The 20,267-nt window shown below is 44.0% G+C and overlaps 1 protein-coding gene across 2 annotated transcripts in view; it reads right to left on the bottom strand.

Annotated features, from left to right (window-relative positions):
• The window catches only part of LOC147676775 (zinc finger protein 777-like), a 623,696-nt gene that overhangs the window by 384,683 nt on the left and 218,746 nt on the right, over positions 1 to 20,267 (bottom strand). For both annotated transcript variants that reach the window (XM_086945208.1, XM_086945209.1), the window contains exon 3: positions 10,445 to 10,555. In XM_086945208.1, the coding sequence (XP_086801334.1) occupies positions 10,445 to 10,555 (111 nt within the window). The remainder of the gene's footprint in view (positions 1 to 10,444; positions 10,556 to 20,267) is intronic.

Raw genomic sequence — 20,267 nt, 5'->3', positions numbered from 1 at the left:
CAGCCAGTTTGGGGCACCAGGAGGGGTCTGGACAAGTTCACTCGCTGGCCCTAGGCCTGCTCCTAGAGGGAAAGCATTTGGTACATACACAGGCCTATGGACTACGGACTGAATATGAACAGCAATAAATCATCTGCGTAGATGGCTATACAATCCCCCACTCCCCTCTACTTGGTAGAAACCACTTCACTTGAGCACTGCACCTGACCCACGTCGCCAAAGGCTCCATTAACAGGGCAAATAACATGTGAGACAGGGGGCATCCCTTCCTAGTACCCCTTCCTATAGGGAAGGTGTACAATAGTGCACCATCAGCCTGCACTTGTGCCCTGGGGTCTGTATATAAGATATTCGCAAAGCATATGAATTTAGACTCAAAGTCCGTGTAGTCCAGCACGTCCCCCAAAAAATTCGAATCCATTATTTTTAATTCCTTTTCAAAATCTTAAAGTCGAAATGCGTTCTCTCCCACAAGGTGTTCTCTGTAGGCAACCACCATTTTCACCCTACGGATGCAGTGACCGGTGCTCCATTGGCTCATAAAGCGAAACTGATGGGTATGCACCAGAGTGGGGATAACCAGGACTAGCCTTTTAACCAGCATTTCAGCGTACATTTTGAGTGCACTATTACTGAGTGAGATTGGTTGATATGAAGCACATTTGTCTGGTTTTCTCATCTCTTTATGAAGCATTACTGTGGTTGCTAGGTGCAGGCCTTCGGGAAGGTAGCCATGGCCTTGTTGTACATGGCCAGTAAAAGTGGCAGAAGGGATTTTTCAAATCTCTGTTAGTACTCAATAGGAAACCCACTGGGTCCCAGAGTCTTGCTTATACAAGAGTGTGGTAACTAGCTCCTCCACAGTGAACGGCTGATCAATACTCTTCCCCCGTTTACCATTAATAGGGCCAGCATTTCGGCAATTAGTGGAGTCAAGGACTCCCTTTAAGACGCTCATGTTACGCATATAGGGGCCTGTAGTATTCTTCAAGACAATTGCAACCTCCTGGACCTCATCGACCCTTCGTCATTCACACTTTGGAGCATTCTCGCTACTGCACTGAGTGTGGCCAACCACTAAACAGGTTTGCTGTCTCTCTGTTTATCTATCCAACCCTATGTGGTGATTCAGCATTGGCACGTCTCCTTGAGGCAGAGATGTCAAGAAGACGCTCTGTTGTTGGCGACCCTTCATTTCATCCCTATTGCCCATCTGCTTCAAGTGGACAATGCATGTTTCCAGGTCTGTTATCTGCTGCATGGTTGCATGTCATTTGTCCTGATATGTGATCTTGATGCACCCTACATCTAATCCTCACCAGCCTCCCCCAAGGTGCCCTGGGACTCTACGGACCACTGTTCAGTTCTAAGAAGGTATTTAACTCACATGACAGACGGTGGACCCTCTTCTTCTTCATGAGGTGCCAAGCACCATGCCGCCAAACAGGCAGGTGCCCAGAGTTGGGTTCCCCCATATGTACCACCACAGGCGGGTGGTCTGAAATTTCCCTGGGTAGTATATAAGATCTTGCTATGAGTAGCAGGTCTGTGGTTGGTACCAAAAGGAGATCTATGGGCAGCAGAGGTGTGTATGTATTCAGTCTCCCGTGGGTGCCAGGTTCGCCAAGTGTATGAAGACCCAGACCCGATGCCCGAGTCTTTAGCCATTACTCTGTCCCCCGAGAAGTTCGCAGACCCCTCGAGGAGTTCTCTTTGGTGGGCCATTACCATATTGAAGATGCCCTCCCATTATTGTATGTTGTGTGGAATTCTTATCAGTATGGCCTTGAATGTGTCCAGTGTCTCCCTCATTAACTGCGGGAAAATGTATATACTCATCTAGTTGCAAGTGGTTCGGCAATTGCCCCCTCCACTGTCACATATATACCCTGCAGATCGGAATCAGTTTGGGACACCACCATGAGCACCTGCCTATGTAGTTGGATGGCCACCCCACGAGAATACCTAGCACAGGCCGCATTAAACACCCTGCCATAACTGTATCTGGCCAGGAATGGGTATCTGGTGCCCATCAGCTGGGTCTCTTATTGCTTAAGGACTCTAGACCCTGTCATTTAGGCAGTCCAAGGACAATCTTGCGCTTACTGCGGTCTCCTCTACAGCAGGGACCACCTAGATGCCGTCGGGCAGTAGCTGTGCTTTTTAAATAATTATTTTATCTCCTTTACTTTAATGGGGCAAGGGGGCGAGCACAGTGGAAGTTTCTCTGCCACGGAATAGTGGGCTTGCTCAGTAACAATACAGGCAGAAAGCTTCTCTTTCAAGGCCCACGTTAAAATATTGTTCTCCAGAAACGTTGCAGGTGAGGCACCCTCTACGCCTTCAGCGTTGTGACAGAGTCTTCCAGGGTGGAGTTGTTTTGATACTCCATCTACATTGTTCTGCAACTTTTGCCACAGGAGTGCCACATCAATCTCCACTTCTCTGATTTTGGCATTGTGCAAGGTTTATATGGGTCAAAGGATCTTAGCAGCATCCAGGATGCTGTGTGCCGCATGGCTGCTTCTTCCTCTCCAACATATTTACCTGTTGGAGGTTTGCAGGGCTTTGAATTTACCAAGTTTGTCTGTTCCTGGTGCAGTGCCCCAGCCCATGATGGGGTATCTTTATCCAAGTCCTCTTGGTCACGCGCAGGCTTGCATCTTTGTCCTGGGGCACCTCCAAGTAGACCCCCTGTTGAATGCCCCCTTGCAATGTTCAAAAGGTCCCCAGGCGATAATTTATCTGGTACTGATCCTCATGAACAAGGGCGTCCCCATGCCCGATTCATATGGTCTGTGGCAGATACCACTGGGGCAGTTCCCCACAGAGGCCAAAGGCTGACTGTGCCAAAGATTGTGCTTCTCCCTCCTGAAAATCCATGGAGCGGGGCTCTCCCCTCACAGGCTCAGCAACAGTCCTCTAGATCTCATGAGATGCTGTTTTTTTTTCGCGGCCATAGTTCAACTGTGCTCCTTCAGCAATCCACTAGTGTTGTGATGTGTGTCTCTGATCCACAAGCAAGGAGGCTGTATGAGCAGTCAGGCTCGAAGCACTGCCATTCTTGTGTGTTCCCTGCGTGTTCCTCCACTGGGCTTTCCTTGTGGTTCCCAGTAACTGGGCAGACCCAGCACAAATACTGTTGCTTGTTGTGCTCCTCAATGTCCTTCAGTGGCCAGAGTTCCCCCAGGCCCCAAAGCGCTCCTGTGTGCCTCCTCCTCGGGCTCACCACCGCCTACCTTTAGGGCAGTACTTCAGGGATCTTGCCGCCAGCCGTCTTGGGCTGCCAGGACATCAGTCCTCTGCCCACGCCTCCCTTCCATACGTTGGAGCCTAAACACCACCCCACCAAGTTCTTTGTGGCTGTGGTTGACTCACAGATTGCATTGCTGGAACTGCTGAAAGCAACCATTCACCTCCCTCCCATGGGGCGGCAGGCCTAGTTTCCTGAGGCCGCAGGTAGGTTTGGGACAGCAGACAGTGTACACTGCTCCCACTGACAATGTCTGCCACTTTGTGGGCTGCAGCTTCAGCCGATGACTACTTGGCCGCCATTAAGCAGCTGGCTGCTCTTTCCCCTTCACCGCACTTCAACAGCGGCATCTTTACCTTTGCTTCGGGCTGGCCCCTAACATGAAACCCTGGATAATTCTGTAGTGTGGCACACCCCCGGGGCTGCAGCTTCTTTCCAGCAACAGAATTTTAGTGGATGTTTAATCTGGGGAGCCAGAAGCTCACGGAGAGACATTCACCATCTTGACCCTCTGGGCCACGCACCCTCCGTCGGTCAAGGCAACCACCATTTACCAGTCCTTTAGACCTGGTGACTTCCTGCATGTGCGTGGCTCTGTCATCTCATATGAGAACTGTCCAATGTGGGGCACCAACAGCTATTCTATTTTGATTTAGAATAGCACAGATTCCTGTCACAGTAATTAAAAGGCAGTCATATAGCCAACTAGTGGCACTCACTTATTCAATCTCAGGTGGAGTGGAAGGTATATTACTAGTCAAACTTGAGACTTGCCAGTCACATGCACTGAAATTAGTAAGTTTAATATTCTGAGACAAGTAAGTATGTGTGGCCTTAAACCCTTTGGGGATCAGTCAAGCATTAGTGTCTTTCTGAAAATGGAATTACAAATATTTAATGAGCTCATTGTCATTTCATAGAAAGATATTACTGGAGAATGTTAAAAAAGGCCATCATCTTGAACCAATTTTTTGAAAACTGGATTTGAAGTGCTTTTTAAGTAAATCAGAAGAAGCAGCTTTTGAGTTATCAAATCACTCATTCCCTTTTTTTTTATAAACGTTGTCAGTTCCACTAACATGTTTGCTGTAATCCTACTGGGTTTGACCAATACATTGAAAAGGAACAATTTGTTACTCTATGTTCTTGTATTGACTCTAAGGATAACTCTGCCCCATTATTTGAAGTGTTTGTCCCGCTTCATTTGTTTGGTTGACATGCTAGCACCCCCCCGCCCCCCTACTCAAGTCTGTTTCTATTTGAACCCCTGCCACTTGTTAACCTCATCTCTGGTCTTGCACGCCCCCACTGCTATGTAAATAAAAAAAACACTCAGTATCACTTGTAAGATTATGTGAAAGAGCGCCCCAATACACCATTTTATATGAACCTCTCTACTGACGACTGAAGGACTGAAATCAGCACCCAGCCAATAAAGGGACTGACATCTTGTGCCCTTCCAGCGGTGCTGAACTTTGCCTGATATTGGGGAGATGGCCCTGACCAGTGCCTGCTCTGGTGGAATAGGTCTACCCTGGGGTGTCCTTTTCTAGGGGTATGAAGGTCCACGTTGTCCTAACTGTGTTGGATGCCTCTGGTTTGCCCAGTGCTGCTCTCAGTCCATGCTGTGGTGCAAGTTGGTTTACAATACTGGGGCATCAATTGTGATAAAGTTACTAAGCATGTGCTGCTGTTACTGTTAGTAACAGATTCTTAGCTACTGCAGTCTGAACTGTTGAAATCCAGCCTATTACTAATACTAATGGCAGTTGGGATTTTAATATTTTCAATGAGTTTGCCATAAAACTTGTGATGATATCAAGATTTTCGCACATACATCACCAGGGACTGTTGTGACAATGTCTATGTCCCTGGACCAGTGGGCTAACACACTATCCTCAACATATCCTAATATTCCCCTCTCCTATGTTAATCTTTTTTACATGAATCTTAAGTCTATATATAGTAGTCCATGCATATATCAGCGGGACAAAGATCAATCATTAACAACAATTCTAAAAAAGGATTTAGAACATCACCATCACCATCACCATCATCATCAACAACTTTATTTCGACACAACGAACCATGAAAGTACACAATAGCATAGGAAGTAAAAAAAAAAACAATACAATGTATAAATATAAATGTTAAAAGAAATACATGATAACAACATACAATCCTCAGGAATATGGATAAATAACAGTCTGCAGCCAACATTTCAAAATGAAGTATAGAAGTCAATAAGATTAAAAAAAACCTGCATAAAAATTATCTATTAGTTATAACCAATTGGAATGGAAATGAACAACCAACACTATGGACAGCAATATCAGGAATTGCAGTATAGTTGAGTATTACTGATTGAGAGTTGGTAAACTGCGGCCCAGCACAGAGAGGGTGTATTTATCTAGAATTTCAGTAGTAAGACTAGCTAACCAGCAAGACAGTGACAGGGGCTGTTGAGAGCTAAATTTGGATGGCATTAACTTTTTAGGATGCAACTGCAGCTTGCACCACCCATTGACCTTGCCTGCACTGCCAATGCCAGTACCAGCACAACTACTAACATCCCACTCCTACAATTGTGACAATTCAGACTATTCCAGAACACTCAAAGCTATAAAAGTGATCAGGTATTATTAATTTTACTAATGTATATTCGATTATTAAACACTCCGTTGTTGGGTGCTGTGATCACCTAAAAATCCAACAGTGTCACCAAGTAGTTAGCTCACATAAGTGCGGATATTGAAAATTGAATGCCAGCACCAGCAAACAGCAGCTCAAATTAAGCCCTAATCACATCTTTTCGAAGACATGCTTATTTGTGGACAATGCTCAAATTAGAAGGAACTAAGAACATCTGAGTTAAGAGGCCTACACTGGCCGCATTAACACTGGTCTGGGTGAATGAAATATTTTGTATGTTATTGCCATCCTGACAGTGGTGTATGTGTGCTGCACCATCAGGAAGGAGTACACACACCAGCAGCTGGGCCACACCACCAGGGCAGCATTGTATGATAATTATCACTCTTTCTGTTGGTCTATAAAAGTAAGTGCAAAAACAAAGGGTTTTACTGTGCTTTCGGACATTTACTGATCACTTACTGCCCACATGCACTTTATACCTCTTTGTTTTACAAGTGTTTTTTAAGCTGATCAAGCAGGAACTGAAGCCCTGAAATATGGTGAGAGTGGATGCCTTATTTTGCTTAAGGGCCCACATCGGCTGCCCCTGCCACCAGCACTAAACCAGTCGCAAACCCTTACAACATCCACTGCAAATGCCTGGTGGCAGATTGGCCCAGTCCCAGCCTGAGTAGATGTACTCTTAGAACCCAAAGATTCTCTGAGTATCTCAACAAGTGTAAATGTAATGATAGAAATAAAATTCAAATAAGGGCTAGGTCCTGTAAGGTCCTATCATAGAACCCACAGACCCCAAATTCATAGACAAGTACTGCCTGCAAGAAGTCGGTGAGTTAGCAGAGGAACTGCTGCACAGTATGTTCATGGATACACAAAGTGCGTGCCTGAGTTTTTGCTGTGAATTGGTCCTAATGAATCAACATGATTGGAGAATGGGGGCTGCCTGAATTCAAAAGGTACTTAAACCTTCCCCCATGTGGGTTTTAAATCCCAGTTTCTTTCTGTGCTTCAAAGGAAATGAGGAATCAGCATAACCCCACAGAAAACTCAACGAGGATATCACAAACGTCAACAACTGGATCAAGAACACCCTCACACCCATCAAATCCAACAAGCAAAGAAGAATCAACAAGCAGGCCAGCAGGTATTCAGAGGACCTTGGGAGACTCCAAATAACACTGCAAACAGCAAGAAAGAAAATCGAGAGACATCCACTAAACCACTGACAGAACCACTTACAAGACTGCACTCAATCAATCAATCAATCAATCATTTGTAAAGCGCACTACATACCCACGAGGGTCTCAAGGTGCTGGAGGGCGCTACTGATCGAACAGTCAGGTCTTGACTATCCTCCTGAAGGTCAGCAGGTCTTGGGTCTGTCATAGGCTCAGTAGGAGGGTGTTCCATGTCTTGGCGGCGAGGTGGGAGAAGGATCTACCACCGGTGGTTGTTCTTCGGATGCGCGGGACGGTGGCAAGTGAGAGGTCGGCAGAGCATAGCTGGCGGTTGGGAATGTAGAAGAAGAGCAGTCTGTTGAGGAAGGCTGGGCCGGTCTTGTGGAGTGCCTTGTGCGCATGGGTGAGGAGCTTGAAGGATATCCTCTTGTTGACGGGGAGTCAGTGCAGGTTTCTCAAGTGGGGGGTTATGTGGCCGCGGCGTAGTACGTCGAGGATCAGTCGTGCCAAGGCGTTTTGGATGCGCTGTAGTCGTTTGATGATCTTGGTAGGGGCTCTCACGTAGAGGGCGTTTCCGTAGTCGAGTCTGCTGCTGACGAGGGCCTGGGTGACTGTCTTTCCTGTATCTGTCGGGATCCATCTGTAGATCATGCGGAGGGTGTTGAGACACTACCACCAGCAATTGAGAGACATCAAGAAAAGAGTACTAGCTGAACGTGTTGAAGGGAGCTCCAACACTGCAAGGAGATATTCTTGATCGTCAAGGACTTTACCACACCTTCGGCCTTCATCAACAGCATCATCCCCTCCCAAAAACTCTCTGACGACCTATTAAACATCTTCCCAGCAAAATTGCAAGCATATACAGCAACTTAACACACGAACCAGACCTCTTCAATTTCCTTAGAAACCTGCCCATCACAAACCAGGACAATCTGACGAAATGGAATACTCTCACCAGAGAAGATACAGTGAATATCATGCAGACCATCCACTCAAGAGCTCCAATAGACCCATGCCCCCATTACGCCTACAACCTAGGAGCATCATCAAACAGCACTGGCTTCACCAACATCTCCATCACATCTGCCACATTCCTGGAAGAGTGGAAGTATGCAGCGGTCAACGCCCTCCTTAAGAATCCAGCAGCTGACAGAGCCAACTGACCAACTTGTGTTCTAGCTCCCTGCTCCCCAACCCAGCCAAAGTGATATAGAAAGCCATCAACTAGCACCTTACAACCTCCCCTTGAGACATCAACTGATAGCAGAGAGAACTAGGACCAACACCCACCAACCACGCCAGAAATCTGGGGATCATCCTGGAATACAAGGTCAACATAACGACACAAGTCAACACAGTGAGTGCTGCCTGCTTTCACATCCAACGAAAGCTCTTCAAGTGGCTGCCACAGAACACCAGACACACCACCACACAAGCACTCATCACAAGCAGATTTGACTATGGCTACATACTTCTCCCAGAATCTCAAAGCAGCTTCTACACAGCCTTCAGGCCACCCAGAACGCTGCAGCAAGACTCATATTCAACCTCCCATACCGCATACAGATCTCACCACACCTTGAATAGCTCCACTGGCTCTCAGGTCACAAACTCAGCCAATTCAAACTCCTCACACACATACAAACAAAACCTTGCACAACACTGGCTCAGCATATGTAACTGAACAGCCACATAAGTGTCCTAAACAGGCCCCAACAGCCCCTGCCGTCTGGGGTGGCCCCTAAGCTCCAGGGGCCCCCTGAGCACATGACTCTGGCCAGAGAGCTTATGATTGAGTCCAGAAGGGGGCCCATCCACGTGCCTTGTCGGGGGACCCCTTCAAGTTTCTTTATGCCAGTGAGCCGCATACACTTTCACCAGACCGCAAGATACCTTTGGCAGGCTGACCCACTCTCACTCGCACACACCCCCACCACATTCACAGAAGCAGAGCAGGAGGTCCCCTCGTTCTCCCACATCACACCCAGAAATGGAACAACCTCCAACAACATATCAGAGTCTCCTCCTTACTTCTGGAGTTCCCAAAGAAACTGAAGACCTGGCTCTTTGAATAACCCTACAGGGACCATACACTTACACATCTGCTCAAGCACCTGGATTCCCTCCCAGTAGATTAGTGCGCTATACAAATCAATATAACATAGCATATAACATACCCAAATGTCTATGTCAGAAAGAGTATGAGCTCTAATTTGAAAACTGAACCTCATTTACTAGAGAAAATATGTTTTACATGTTTCAAATAGGTCAAATGGATTTCATATTACTTAGAAAAGTGAATTAAAAGTGTTTCATAAACAGAAGATGCTGTAGAGAAAGAATAAAAGAAGTGGAATATTCAGAGCATTTGTTGGTCAGGTACATATTTTTTGACTACCTAAAAACAAGTCTAGAGCATGAGTCAAATGTTAAATGACTTTCATTCGGAGAAATAAATTAGCACAAAACCTAACATCTGTTAAGCAGTTACAGAAAAAAATGTATGACCCTTGTATGAGACATCAGTGTGATGTACAAATAGGAAATTACTGGTCAGGAAAATAGAAAACTATTATTAGTAATGCATGTGATTGGAATAAGAATGTTTATGTATACGATCTGTGACTTTATGTTTTTCTCAGTTTAACTTAGATTCAACGTTTCTGTTTTGACAGATGTATGCATATAATGGAGACAGAAAACAATCCTTTTTTCTTAAAAACAGATAAATGCATAAATGAGTGCTTCTTTTACATCCCTCTCCAAACTGTCAATCATGGCCTCAAGGCTCAACAATATTTGTGCACATTGATACCGTTAGGAGTTTTAAAAAAAATTGTAATATTTCCTAATAAAGTTTAATTTTTGGCAGATGTGCTAGTGCCACAATGCCTATGCTTTCAGGTGAGCGTATTCTTTTATAATAAATAGCTACTTCTCACATAAAACCTAACAGACAAAGAATGTGGATGTAATTGTACCTGTACATCAAATGTGGAAATCTACTTCGTATCACAAAATAAGCATGCTTAAACACAGATAGAAATGTTAAAAATAAATTACATCAAACAGAAAACCTAAAACAACGTGGTCAGTCATTATAATATTCTGAGGATAATTAGTTAACAAAGTAACAGAAGACTTCAAACTATCAATTCTCACTTGCTTTAGTGAAACTAGATGGGAAGAGGAGTTGCGCTCCTTGTACACAGAAAGGGAAGGAAAGAGAGATTGAGAGAAAATGAAAGACCAAGAGACATAAGAAAACGAAAGAAGTATAGAAAAAAAGAACATAAATCAGAGAATCAGAGGTAAAAAACAAAACCCTGTGCTTTTGTCTTCAATTCTCACTCACGTGCTTGATGGTTAATGCTATGCGGTCTTTCAGAATCCTGATTGTTCGGTAGATTCAGATTGTCCTTGTCTTTAGACCTTAATGAAAATACAGATCCGGCAATAAGAGGACCTATTTTAAGAAGGAATCATAATTAGCATTTTGGAAAATACTACTTAAAAATAAAATCAGGACAAACGTGGATTAATTAAATGGGGAGAATGTGCTATCACTGACCATGTGAGGTCTATTAGGTTATCAATGAAGGGAGGGGAAATTATAGTGTATCTATCATCAACAAATAAGCGAGAGGTAACTGGTGTGGAACTGTTAAGTGTCCATGTCAGTAGAAGGGAGGGATATCTTCTGCCTTCATGCAAAAAATGACAGTTCACTTCCGTTACCGGGACTTCTGGGCCCCTGAGGGCCCCCCTGACAGTGATGTCACTTCCGGGGGAGTCATGTGACTGTGTTGGGTCACGTGTTGTGACATCACATGCTAGTCACATGCTCAAGGTCATAAAACGTGGTTAGGATGCGGTCAAAACAGGTACATGCCCCATTGCCCTGTGTCTAGGGCTTTGTCACAAGTACAATGGCAACACTCTTGGGGAGCACAGTATGTGAGTCTGTAACAAAGCAAGCCTGGGCATGTTCAGACAGCCGCAGTCATGAAATCTTGATGAGACAGCTGATGGGCTCCTTGAAGTGAGTCTCCAGAAATACACAGCCGGAATACACCAACCCCTCTTGTCTTCCTGAGCCATCTATCTTATTTTGGACAGTTCAAATTTGACTTAAAATGGTCATTTGTTAAAAACGTCAAGCAAAATTCATAATTGAATCAAGATTTCTATGAAATAGAACCCATACACAGATGGCTGGTACTCCTCAACTCCCCCAACTGCTCCCATCGCCTAAGTAGAAAACTCTACTACGTATAAAATGTCATCCCAAGGTCACACACACAATCAGAGCAAGACATCTGCTATGAAATGGAACCCAAACACAGATGGTTGCTCCCCCTCATCAAAGTGCTCCCATCGCATAAATAGCAAACTCTACTAAGTATAAAATGTTGTCCCCAGGCCACACACACACAATCAGATGCAGACATCTGCTATGAAATGTAACCCAAACGCAGATGGTTGCTCCCCCACAGCGAAGTGGAACCAACCCATAATTAGCAAGCTCTACAGCTAACAACAGCTTCAGAATGGGCGTGCCATCTCTTGAGACAGCTCCCGGCTAGTTGCAGCCCCTGGCACAGCCTTGCCCCTTCCCCAGCTCCCTACGTCTTTTCAAATGGTGCACAGAGAGAATATCGAGTTTGAAATGTCGACATACACAAATATTGATTTGGAAATATTGTGATACAGAAATATTGACAGCAAGAATATCGAGGTCAAGAATATCAACTTGCAGGTAAGAAATATAATTTTTGAAAATATCAAAGTCATTAATATCATTTGCAAAAATATAGTTGTTTAAAACATCAATGTTTTAATTAGTGTTATGTATTTTAGTATGTATTTTTATTTATTTATTTATTTATTTATTTATTTATTTTTCACATTTCTAGAGCGCACTGTTACCCGGAGGTGTCCTGGCGCTAACGTGATTGAACCAGAGTATGTGGGTAGGGAGCTTTAGTGAGTAAAGAGCCAGGTCTTAAGCGCTCTTCTGAAAGATAGCAGGTCCGACGACTGTCTGATGTTGAGTGGTAATCTGTTCCAGGGTACTGCCGCGCCTAGGGGAAAAACTCCTGCTCCCCCATTGATTGATCGGTGTACCACCACTTACCTTTGTGCCCAGGCGTGTTCTACTACTCCACCACCAAAAATTTGGCTGTGTGGAGGAAACGAGCGCCACAACCGGAAGGTTCCCCCCTCCACTTCCGGTGTGCCACCACCAGCAAGGTCAGCTCTCTAGCTTTCCGCCTCCCCCCCGGTACATAAGACGATGCACTCAGTCAAGCGCAGCGGACGGGCGCAGCGGGTGTGCCGTCAGCGCGCCGGAGTCGCGCCAGAGTCATGCGCGTCTGCGCCCGTCCGCGCCGAGACCGGGCCGCGGGCTAGTCCCCTTGAGCAACCCGTCCAACTCCTGACATATAGCGGTACTCAATTACTAGCCCTTAGACCTTCTATGCACTGTTTGCACAAGCAACCCCACTTTATTCATTCAGAGCTGTCTTGTGGCCCTTGTATTTGCAAATTTTGTACACGTTCCCCCCCCTAACAAAGATCGGTTTAGTTCACTGCAGGCGGCACTTATAAATGCTCGCTCCCTTCCTAAACACAATTTAGATATCCTTGAACTTATTACTGCACACTCCCTTGATTTACTCTTTATTACAGAAACATGGGGAGACGCGGCGGCAGACCCGGATTTTACACCTGCCCTGCCACCTGGTTTCTGTGTAAATCGCCTAGACAGAGCAATAAAAAGAGGAGGTGGTCTGGCTATCATTTATAGAGACCATCTCCGCATTAATACCACCCCTATCCTTAATATGAGTTGTGAGGTACTCTCTTTTACGATTACTCTTACTGCCAATCAATCATTCTCACGGAATCTAGTATATCGTCCCCCAGGCCCACGCACCAAATTCCTTGCTAACATTAACAATCTTCTAGAAAGGGTAGCAGGTACTCCTCACTTCACCATTCTCGGGGATTTTAATTTTCATTTAGAGGCTGATACTGATAACGATACTGTATCACTCCTTGAAGATATGACAGCTGCAGGACTTAACCAACTAGTCTCGGCACCTACTCATATCGCAGGGCACACCCTGGATGGGATATTTACAAACAATCTAGATATCTCCTATTCCTCACAACTGCCTCTTACCTGGACAGATCATTCAGGGATATTTTTTGCCATTAGGCTCAATAATCTTACAGTCCCACCGATGAAATCTGCGCTTCCAGTTACGTCTAGGAACTGGAAAAACATCAATATCCCACATTTATCGGCTACTCTGGCCTCATCATTGGATATAATCGAAACAGATCCAGACATAGCTTCTAATAACCATCTTTTACAACTTAACAATGCTCTAGACGTCTTCGCACCACCAAAAGTTATGTTTCGAAATCGTACTTCGCCCTCAGCTCCCTGGTTCTCTGAAAACCTGCGCTTACAGAGACAATTCTGCAGGAATTTAGAGAGACACTGGCGGAGACATTATAACCTCACAGATAAACTCATATACAAAAGTGCCCTTAATAAATATAAGCAGCAGTTAGTCATAGAAAAAAGTAGCTATTATGTCACCCAGATTGAATCAGCAGAAAATTCCACCAAAAAGCTCTTTTATGTAGTCAATCATCTGACTAATCCTCCTATCCCACCAGAAAAAACTTCCCAACAGCTGTGCAATTCATTGGCGGACTACTTTACTGACAAAGTAACCTCCATATTTTCTGTTTTCTCTCCTCAAGCTATGTCTACAGCTATATCCCCAGTCCCCAATCATTTCCCTATTTCTCCGTCTTTTTCTTTTTTTCACTCAGTTACACTTGAACAAATTTCACACCTTGTCACCACCATTAAATCAGGTTCACCATTAGACCCTTGTCCTCCTTCTATTCTTAACCTCATTCCTGAGGCTATCTCACCTGCAATAGCTACCATTTGCAATAATATGTTCCAGGCAGGTACTTACCCGTCGGTATGGAAAAAAGCGATCATCAGACCCCTTTTAAAAAAAACCTCCCTTGACCCCACAGACCCTGCTAGTTTCAGACCAATTGCATGTTTACCTTTTCCATCCAAAATTTTTGAAAACCTTATGAATTAACAACTATCAGATTTTATTGATACTCACAATCTATTGGATGACACCCAATTCGGCTTTAGGAGTGCACACGGAACTGAAACAGCGCTCATCAAAGCAGCGGATGAAATCCGATACACACTAGACAAGGGAGGAGCAGCAGTCCTGATATTGCTGGACTTGTCAGCGGCTTTCGACACGGTCGATCATAACATCTTGGTCGACCGTGTCGCAGCCATGGGGGTGAAACACAAAGCCAAGGACCTGATTGCATCCTTTCTACATAACCGGTCTCAAACTGTTAAACTGGGTTCCTTTTATTCATCTCCTCTCTCCCTCCCCTGCGGTGTTCCACAGGGCCCCTCGCTAAGTCCGACTCTTTTCAACATCTATGTATCGGACTTAGCGAGGGTGATAAAGGAATATGATATCAGCCTTACCACCTATGCTGATGATACTTAGTCCTTTAAATACACCGGGATGGAGACAGAGTGGCCGCCAATTTCCGGGAAGCAATGTTGTCCATCAGCTCCTGGATGGCGGCCAACTGTCTCAAACTGAATTCCAACAAGACCGAGATTATGTTGTTTGGCAAGTTAGAACCCTGCTGGTCCCCTCAGTGGTGGCCAAGTGAACTAGGCCCCCTGCCTATACCTATCAAAAAGGTAAGAAACCTTGGAGTCATCTTCGATGATCGGCTTCTCTTCAACCACCATGTAAATAATGTTGTCTCCTCATCTTTTTTCACCTTGAGGAAAATCAAAAAAATTCTACCATACATACCCATTTCGGCGGCAAAAACCCTTATCACCTCCCTTGTATTTTCACGAACAGATTATTGCAACGCCCTCCTTCTTAATGCTCAGGCAAAAGTGCTCAATAAGCTTCAGTTGGTGCAGAACGCTGCGGCCAGGGTACTGCTCAACATTCCAAAACATCACTCCGTTTCCCCTTTCATTCATAATCTGCACTGGCTTCCAGTAAGAAGTCGTACAAAGTTCAAGGCACTATGCATAGCATATAAAGCCATTAACAATACCGGACCTCAGTTCCTCAAATCAGCATTTAAACCTCCAGAGGCACTAAGAACTCTCCGTTCATCTTCAGCCCATCTTCTGAACGTCCCACCCACAAAAAAGGTCAACTGGGGTGACAGACGCTTTATAGTGACTACAGTCAGACTGTGGAACTCACTCCCTCTGTGTATTAAGACCTGCCCCACGCTATTCTGTTTTAGGAAACAACTTAAGACGTGGCTGTTCACACAATAGGTGCTTTGTTTGTGCAGTTTTTGATCTTTATAGCGCAGAGACACCTCTGGGTATTTGCGCGCTAAACAAATTGCAAAAATAAATAAATAAAATTAATCTCGCTTTCTTGACTCTGGGGACTGATACCAACGCCTGCTCACCAGATCTTAAGGTTCTTGCCGGCTTATGCCAGTGGAAGAGCAGCTTCATACACCGAGGGCCAAGGTCGTGCAGTGCCTTGACGACCACGCAGAGTGCTTTGAAGACTATTCTTTTTCGGACTGGCAGCCAGTGAAGTTTCACCAGATCCTGAGCTACCAAGGCAAACTTAGGGGTGTCAGTGATCAGGCGAGCGGCTGCATTCTGCAGGATCTGGAGCTTGTTTAGTAGGCCCTGTTGGGCTTTCAGCATAAGGCTGTTACAATAGTCTAGACGTGAGAGAACCAGTCCAGTAACCACAGTTTTCCTATGCTCTACCTCCAGAAATGGCAGCACTTTTCTAATTGTTTTAAGGATGTAATGCGTGGATGAGGATAGTGCATTAATCTGTGGTTTAAAGGATAATGAATCATCCACCAGTATACCTAAATTTTTAACCTTCGCCACTGGGGAGGGGAGGGTTCCCATTTCTTCTGGCCACCATCTCGGGGACAAGCAGTTGTCCTTGGATCAAAGAGTAGCACTTCTGTCTTTGTAGAGTTGAGCTTGAGACAGTTTTGTGCCATCCAGTTGCCCACTTCTCGCATACAGCCTCTAAACCTATCTGCTGTGCTATCTATTTCGCCCAGCAGCAGTGACACCACTATCTGCGTGTCATCTGCGTATGCTGTGAGGTTAAAACCAAAGGATCAAATAACCGGCGCTAGGGTAGATACGTACACATTAAAAAGGGTCGGGCTCAGTGAGGACCCCTGGGGAACTCCACAAGGAAGCACAAAAGGACGTGATTCAATGTCCCCCAGTGCCACCGTCTGAGTCCTATTGGAAAGGAAGGCCTGTAAGATCTTCAATGCCTTTCCTTGAATTCCGCAGGCCCTCAACTGGTCCATCAACAACTTGTGATGGAACGTGTCGAAGGCCGCTGAAAGATCCAACAAGATCAGGGCGGCTCTGCCTCCTGCGTCCATCACTCTTCTAATGTCTTCCACTGATTTAATCAGGGCGGATTCCGTGCTGTGTTCTGCACGAAAACCATGTTGGGATGGATCTAGATGTTCTCCTGTCCTCAAAAAGGCACTTAGCTGCGTATTTAAGGTGCCTTCCATAATTTTGGCTGGGAGGGGTAATCTGGCAATAGGCCGGTAGTTGTTCATCTCGGCTATGTCCAGGTTGGATTTTTTTAGGAGGGGTAGGATGGAAGCTAGTTTCCATTTTGCGGGAAATTCCCCACTATCCAACATGAGATTGAGGATGGGAGTAAGTCCGGCTGCAATGGTGGCTGGAGCTAATTTGGCGATTGCAGCAGGGCAGGGGTCATGAGGGGAGCCTGATTTTATCTTCTGTAGTCGGCTCACTACCTCCTTCTCGCTGATTTGGGTAAATTGTAGGAGTTTTTCCGAATTGCTGTCTAACTCCGGGCCAACGATAGAGAGAGGAGTACTTACTTGACTGTCTAGGGGATAGAAGATTTTTTCCACTTTTTCCCGAAAAAAAAGTGGTAAGATTCTCACAGAGTAAAAGACTGGGGGGTATCTCTATGATCTTGGGGACTGCCAGGGATGACACCGTCCGAAATAATTCCTTTGGGGCGTTACTGGCTTCTTTAATCCGTTTCGTGAGAAAGGCCCGTTTTGCCTGTTGTATCCTCTCTTTATAGGCTCTTTGCTCAATATTGAGAATTTTTTTGTCTGTCTCGCTGTAGTTTGTCCTCCAAGTTCTTGCCATTTTTTTACACAGAGTTTTATGGTCCCTGATCTGCTCGGAGAACCAAGGGGCGGATGGATTTGAGCGTGTGGAGTAAAAAGTTTTAGGGGGAGCCAGTTGTAAGCATGCTGACTCAAGCCAATTAGTGTAGGTTGAGGCTGCTTCCTCCACATTTCCTGAGGGGGGCTCCAAGGAAGTTTTTAATACACCCTCCAGCACCTCACCATTTATGTTGTTCCATTTCCTAACCTGTCTTGGTATGTTTCTGGCTCTAGATGATCTCACGGGGGGGCTAGAGTAACCTTAAAATGGACTGCTGAGTGATCAGACCAGGGGACTGGCTGCACTGTTGATACGTTAAGGCTGGGATGATTTGAAAAAATCCCGTCCAGGGTATGTCCTGCCTTGTGAGTTGGACAGCAAATCCATTGCTTCAGATCCACCCCCTGCAGTAGGTCTATCAGATCGCATGTGTCTGGATCCGAGCCGCATTCTAGGTGGAAATTAAAATCCCCCAGCAGTGTAAAAGCTTGGGCACAGGCTGCAACTTCGAGTAGCTTACTCAGAGCTACAACAAATGGGGCTTTGGTCCCAGGGGGCCTGTAAACTAGACAGCCTCTGAGGGTTTGATGATCGGATAAGGTAAGATTAAAGAAAAGAGTCTCCTCTAGACCTATGGGTCCAGGTTGAAAGGACCCTCTAATTGAGTTGTGGTAAATGATAGCTAGGCCACCACCTTTCCTCTTTTCTCGATTTTGAATATAGCAAACATATTCCGGCGGAGTGGCGTTAACAATGTCAGGACCTTAAGCAGCATCGGTCCAGGACTCGTAATAAATGCTATCATCACTCCAGCGTCCTGAATCAACTCCGCTACTTCTATGCTGTGTTTGACCAATGATCTAGCACTGAGGAGAAGGCACTTGACCGAGGGATGATTTTTCCTCAAAGGCTTTTCCTTATAGTCCCTCGGGGGTGCAATAGGTTGCCAGCACAGTCTGGGCAAAGCCTGTGAACAGTTAGTGCATTGGAGAGGGTTCTTCGGTGCGTTATCCCCCATTTCCAAGATTGTGCAACCTGCTAAATTGGTACTGTCCCTTAGAGCCCACAAAGCCTCGCTGTTATAAGTGTGCCTTGAGGTAGGGTTGGCTTGCAGCGGAGCAGGGGTCCTGGCCCTAGGCACGGGTCCGGCGCAGACGGGCGCAGACGGGCTCGCCTTCGGCGCGGCGCTTGTCCGCTGCGCTTCCTAGGGAAGGGTGCCATTTTGTCATTGCTATTGCCATTTGCCATTTTTAAAAGTATGCGATCTATTTTTTTGTATAAGTATTGCTTTTGTCTTTAATATATGCGTTACATTTTTAGTTGTTATTAATTTTATTTAAAATAAATTTTGCATTTTTTAGTTCTGTAACAGGTTGTGGGTTTATAGGGGAATAGGGTGGAAAGTAATTTAATTATAATAAATAAGTTATTATTTTTATTTATCAGTATTTATTTAATTTAGATGTTATAGTGTTAATTGTGGGAATTAATGTATTATTAATCAATTATTAACTGGTTTTAATTGTTATTAATTAATTGGTAATTATGTTGTGTAATTTTTTTTAAGAGCGGGTTGTGGGTTTATAGGGGAATAGGGTGGGAAGTTATTTAGGTATACTTAATTTATTCCTATTTTTTATTTATCAATATTTATTTATTACCTATTTTTGTGTCAATTTGTGAATTAGTGTATTATTAATTATTTATTGATTGGTTGTTAATTATTATTAATTAATTGGTAATTATGTTGATTGTGTCATTTTTTGGAGCAGGTGGTGGGGTTTATAGGGGAATAGAGTGGGAAGTAATTTATCATTAATACTTATTTGTTAATTAATGCTAATTAATGAATTCGATTTTAAATATGGCAATTGTTTAATTAATTTTAGATGTAAGTTGTGGGGTTTATAGTGGTAAAGGGTGGGAAGTAAATTATTTTAAATTAATTAATAAGTTGTTGTTAATTGATTTTAATTTATTAATGTAAAATTAGTGATGGAAATTGTGTAATGATTTTTAGGTGTGGGTTGTGGTGTTTATTGAGGTAGAGGGTGGAAAGTAATGTATTGTTAATTAATAATTAGTTGATTATTAATATTAATTCATCAATTGATAAATATTTATGGTAATTGTTTATTTTTTTGTGTGTGTGTTTTGCTTTCTTAGGGGTAACGTTTGGGGAGTAAATTCAATGTTATCTGTTTTAAAGTGCTTTTAATGAATAATATTTCTTTAATTGATAATTATGTTAATTATGGAGGGACATTTAAAAAAATGTAGATGTGTGTTGTGAATTGTGTGGTGTTATAGGGTAGGAAATAAAGATTAAATGTATGTAATAATTAATGTTTTTGTTTATATATAATTTCTATTAAAATAGTTATTTGTAAATTATTTAAAAGAAATTAAATAATCTTTCTAGGTATTTGTTAGATCTTTTTAACATTATAATCTGTTTCTATCATTTTAAATGTTTAATATTTTTCATTTAAAAAAAAAAAAAACTTTTGTGTTGTTGAAATTTTGTTTGCTTTTAATTTTGAACTGACTCCAGTGGGAATATAAATTTTTACTCCTCTGCTATCCAACACTTTCCCTGTTGTTGCCTTAACTGGAGTGGGAATAGTATTTTCTAACCCTCCGCTATCCAACACTTCCTCTACTGTTGAACTCACTGGAGTGGAAATAGTAATTTTTACCCCTCCGCTATACAACATTTTCCCTACTGTTGCACTCACTGGAGTGGAAATAGTAAGCTTAACCCCTCCGCTATCCAACACTTTTCCTACTATCGCACTCACCGGAGTGGGAATAGTAATTTTTACCCCTCCTCTATCCAACATTTTCCCTAATGTTGCACTTACTGGAGTGAAAATAGTAGTTTTACCGCTCCACTATCCACCACTTT

The sequence above is a fragment of the Lissotriton vulgaris genome, chromosome 12, assembly GCF_964263255.1.
Source record: "Lissotriton vulgaris chromosome 12, aLisVul1.2, whole genome shotgun sequence".
Taxonomy (NCBI): Eukaryota; Metazoa; Chordata; class Amphibia; order Caudata; family Salamandridae; genus Lissotriton; species Lissotriton vulgaris.
The sequence above is the reverse complement of the archived record's forward strand: the minus strand, read 5'-3'. Positions and strand labels throughout refer to the sequence as shown.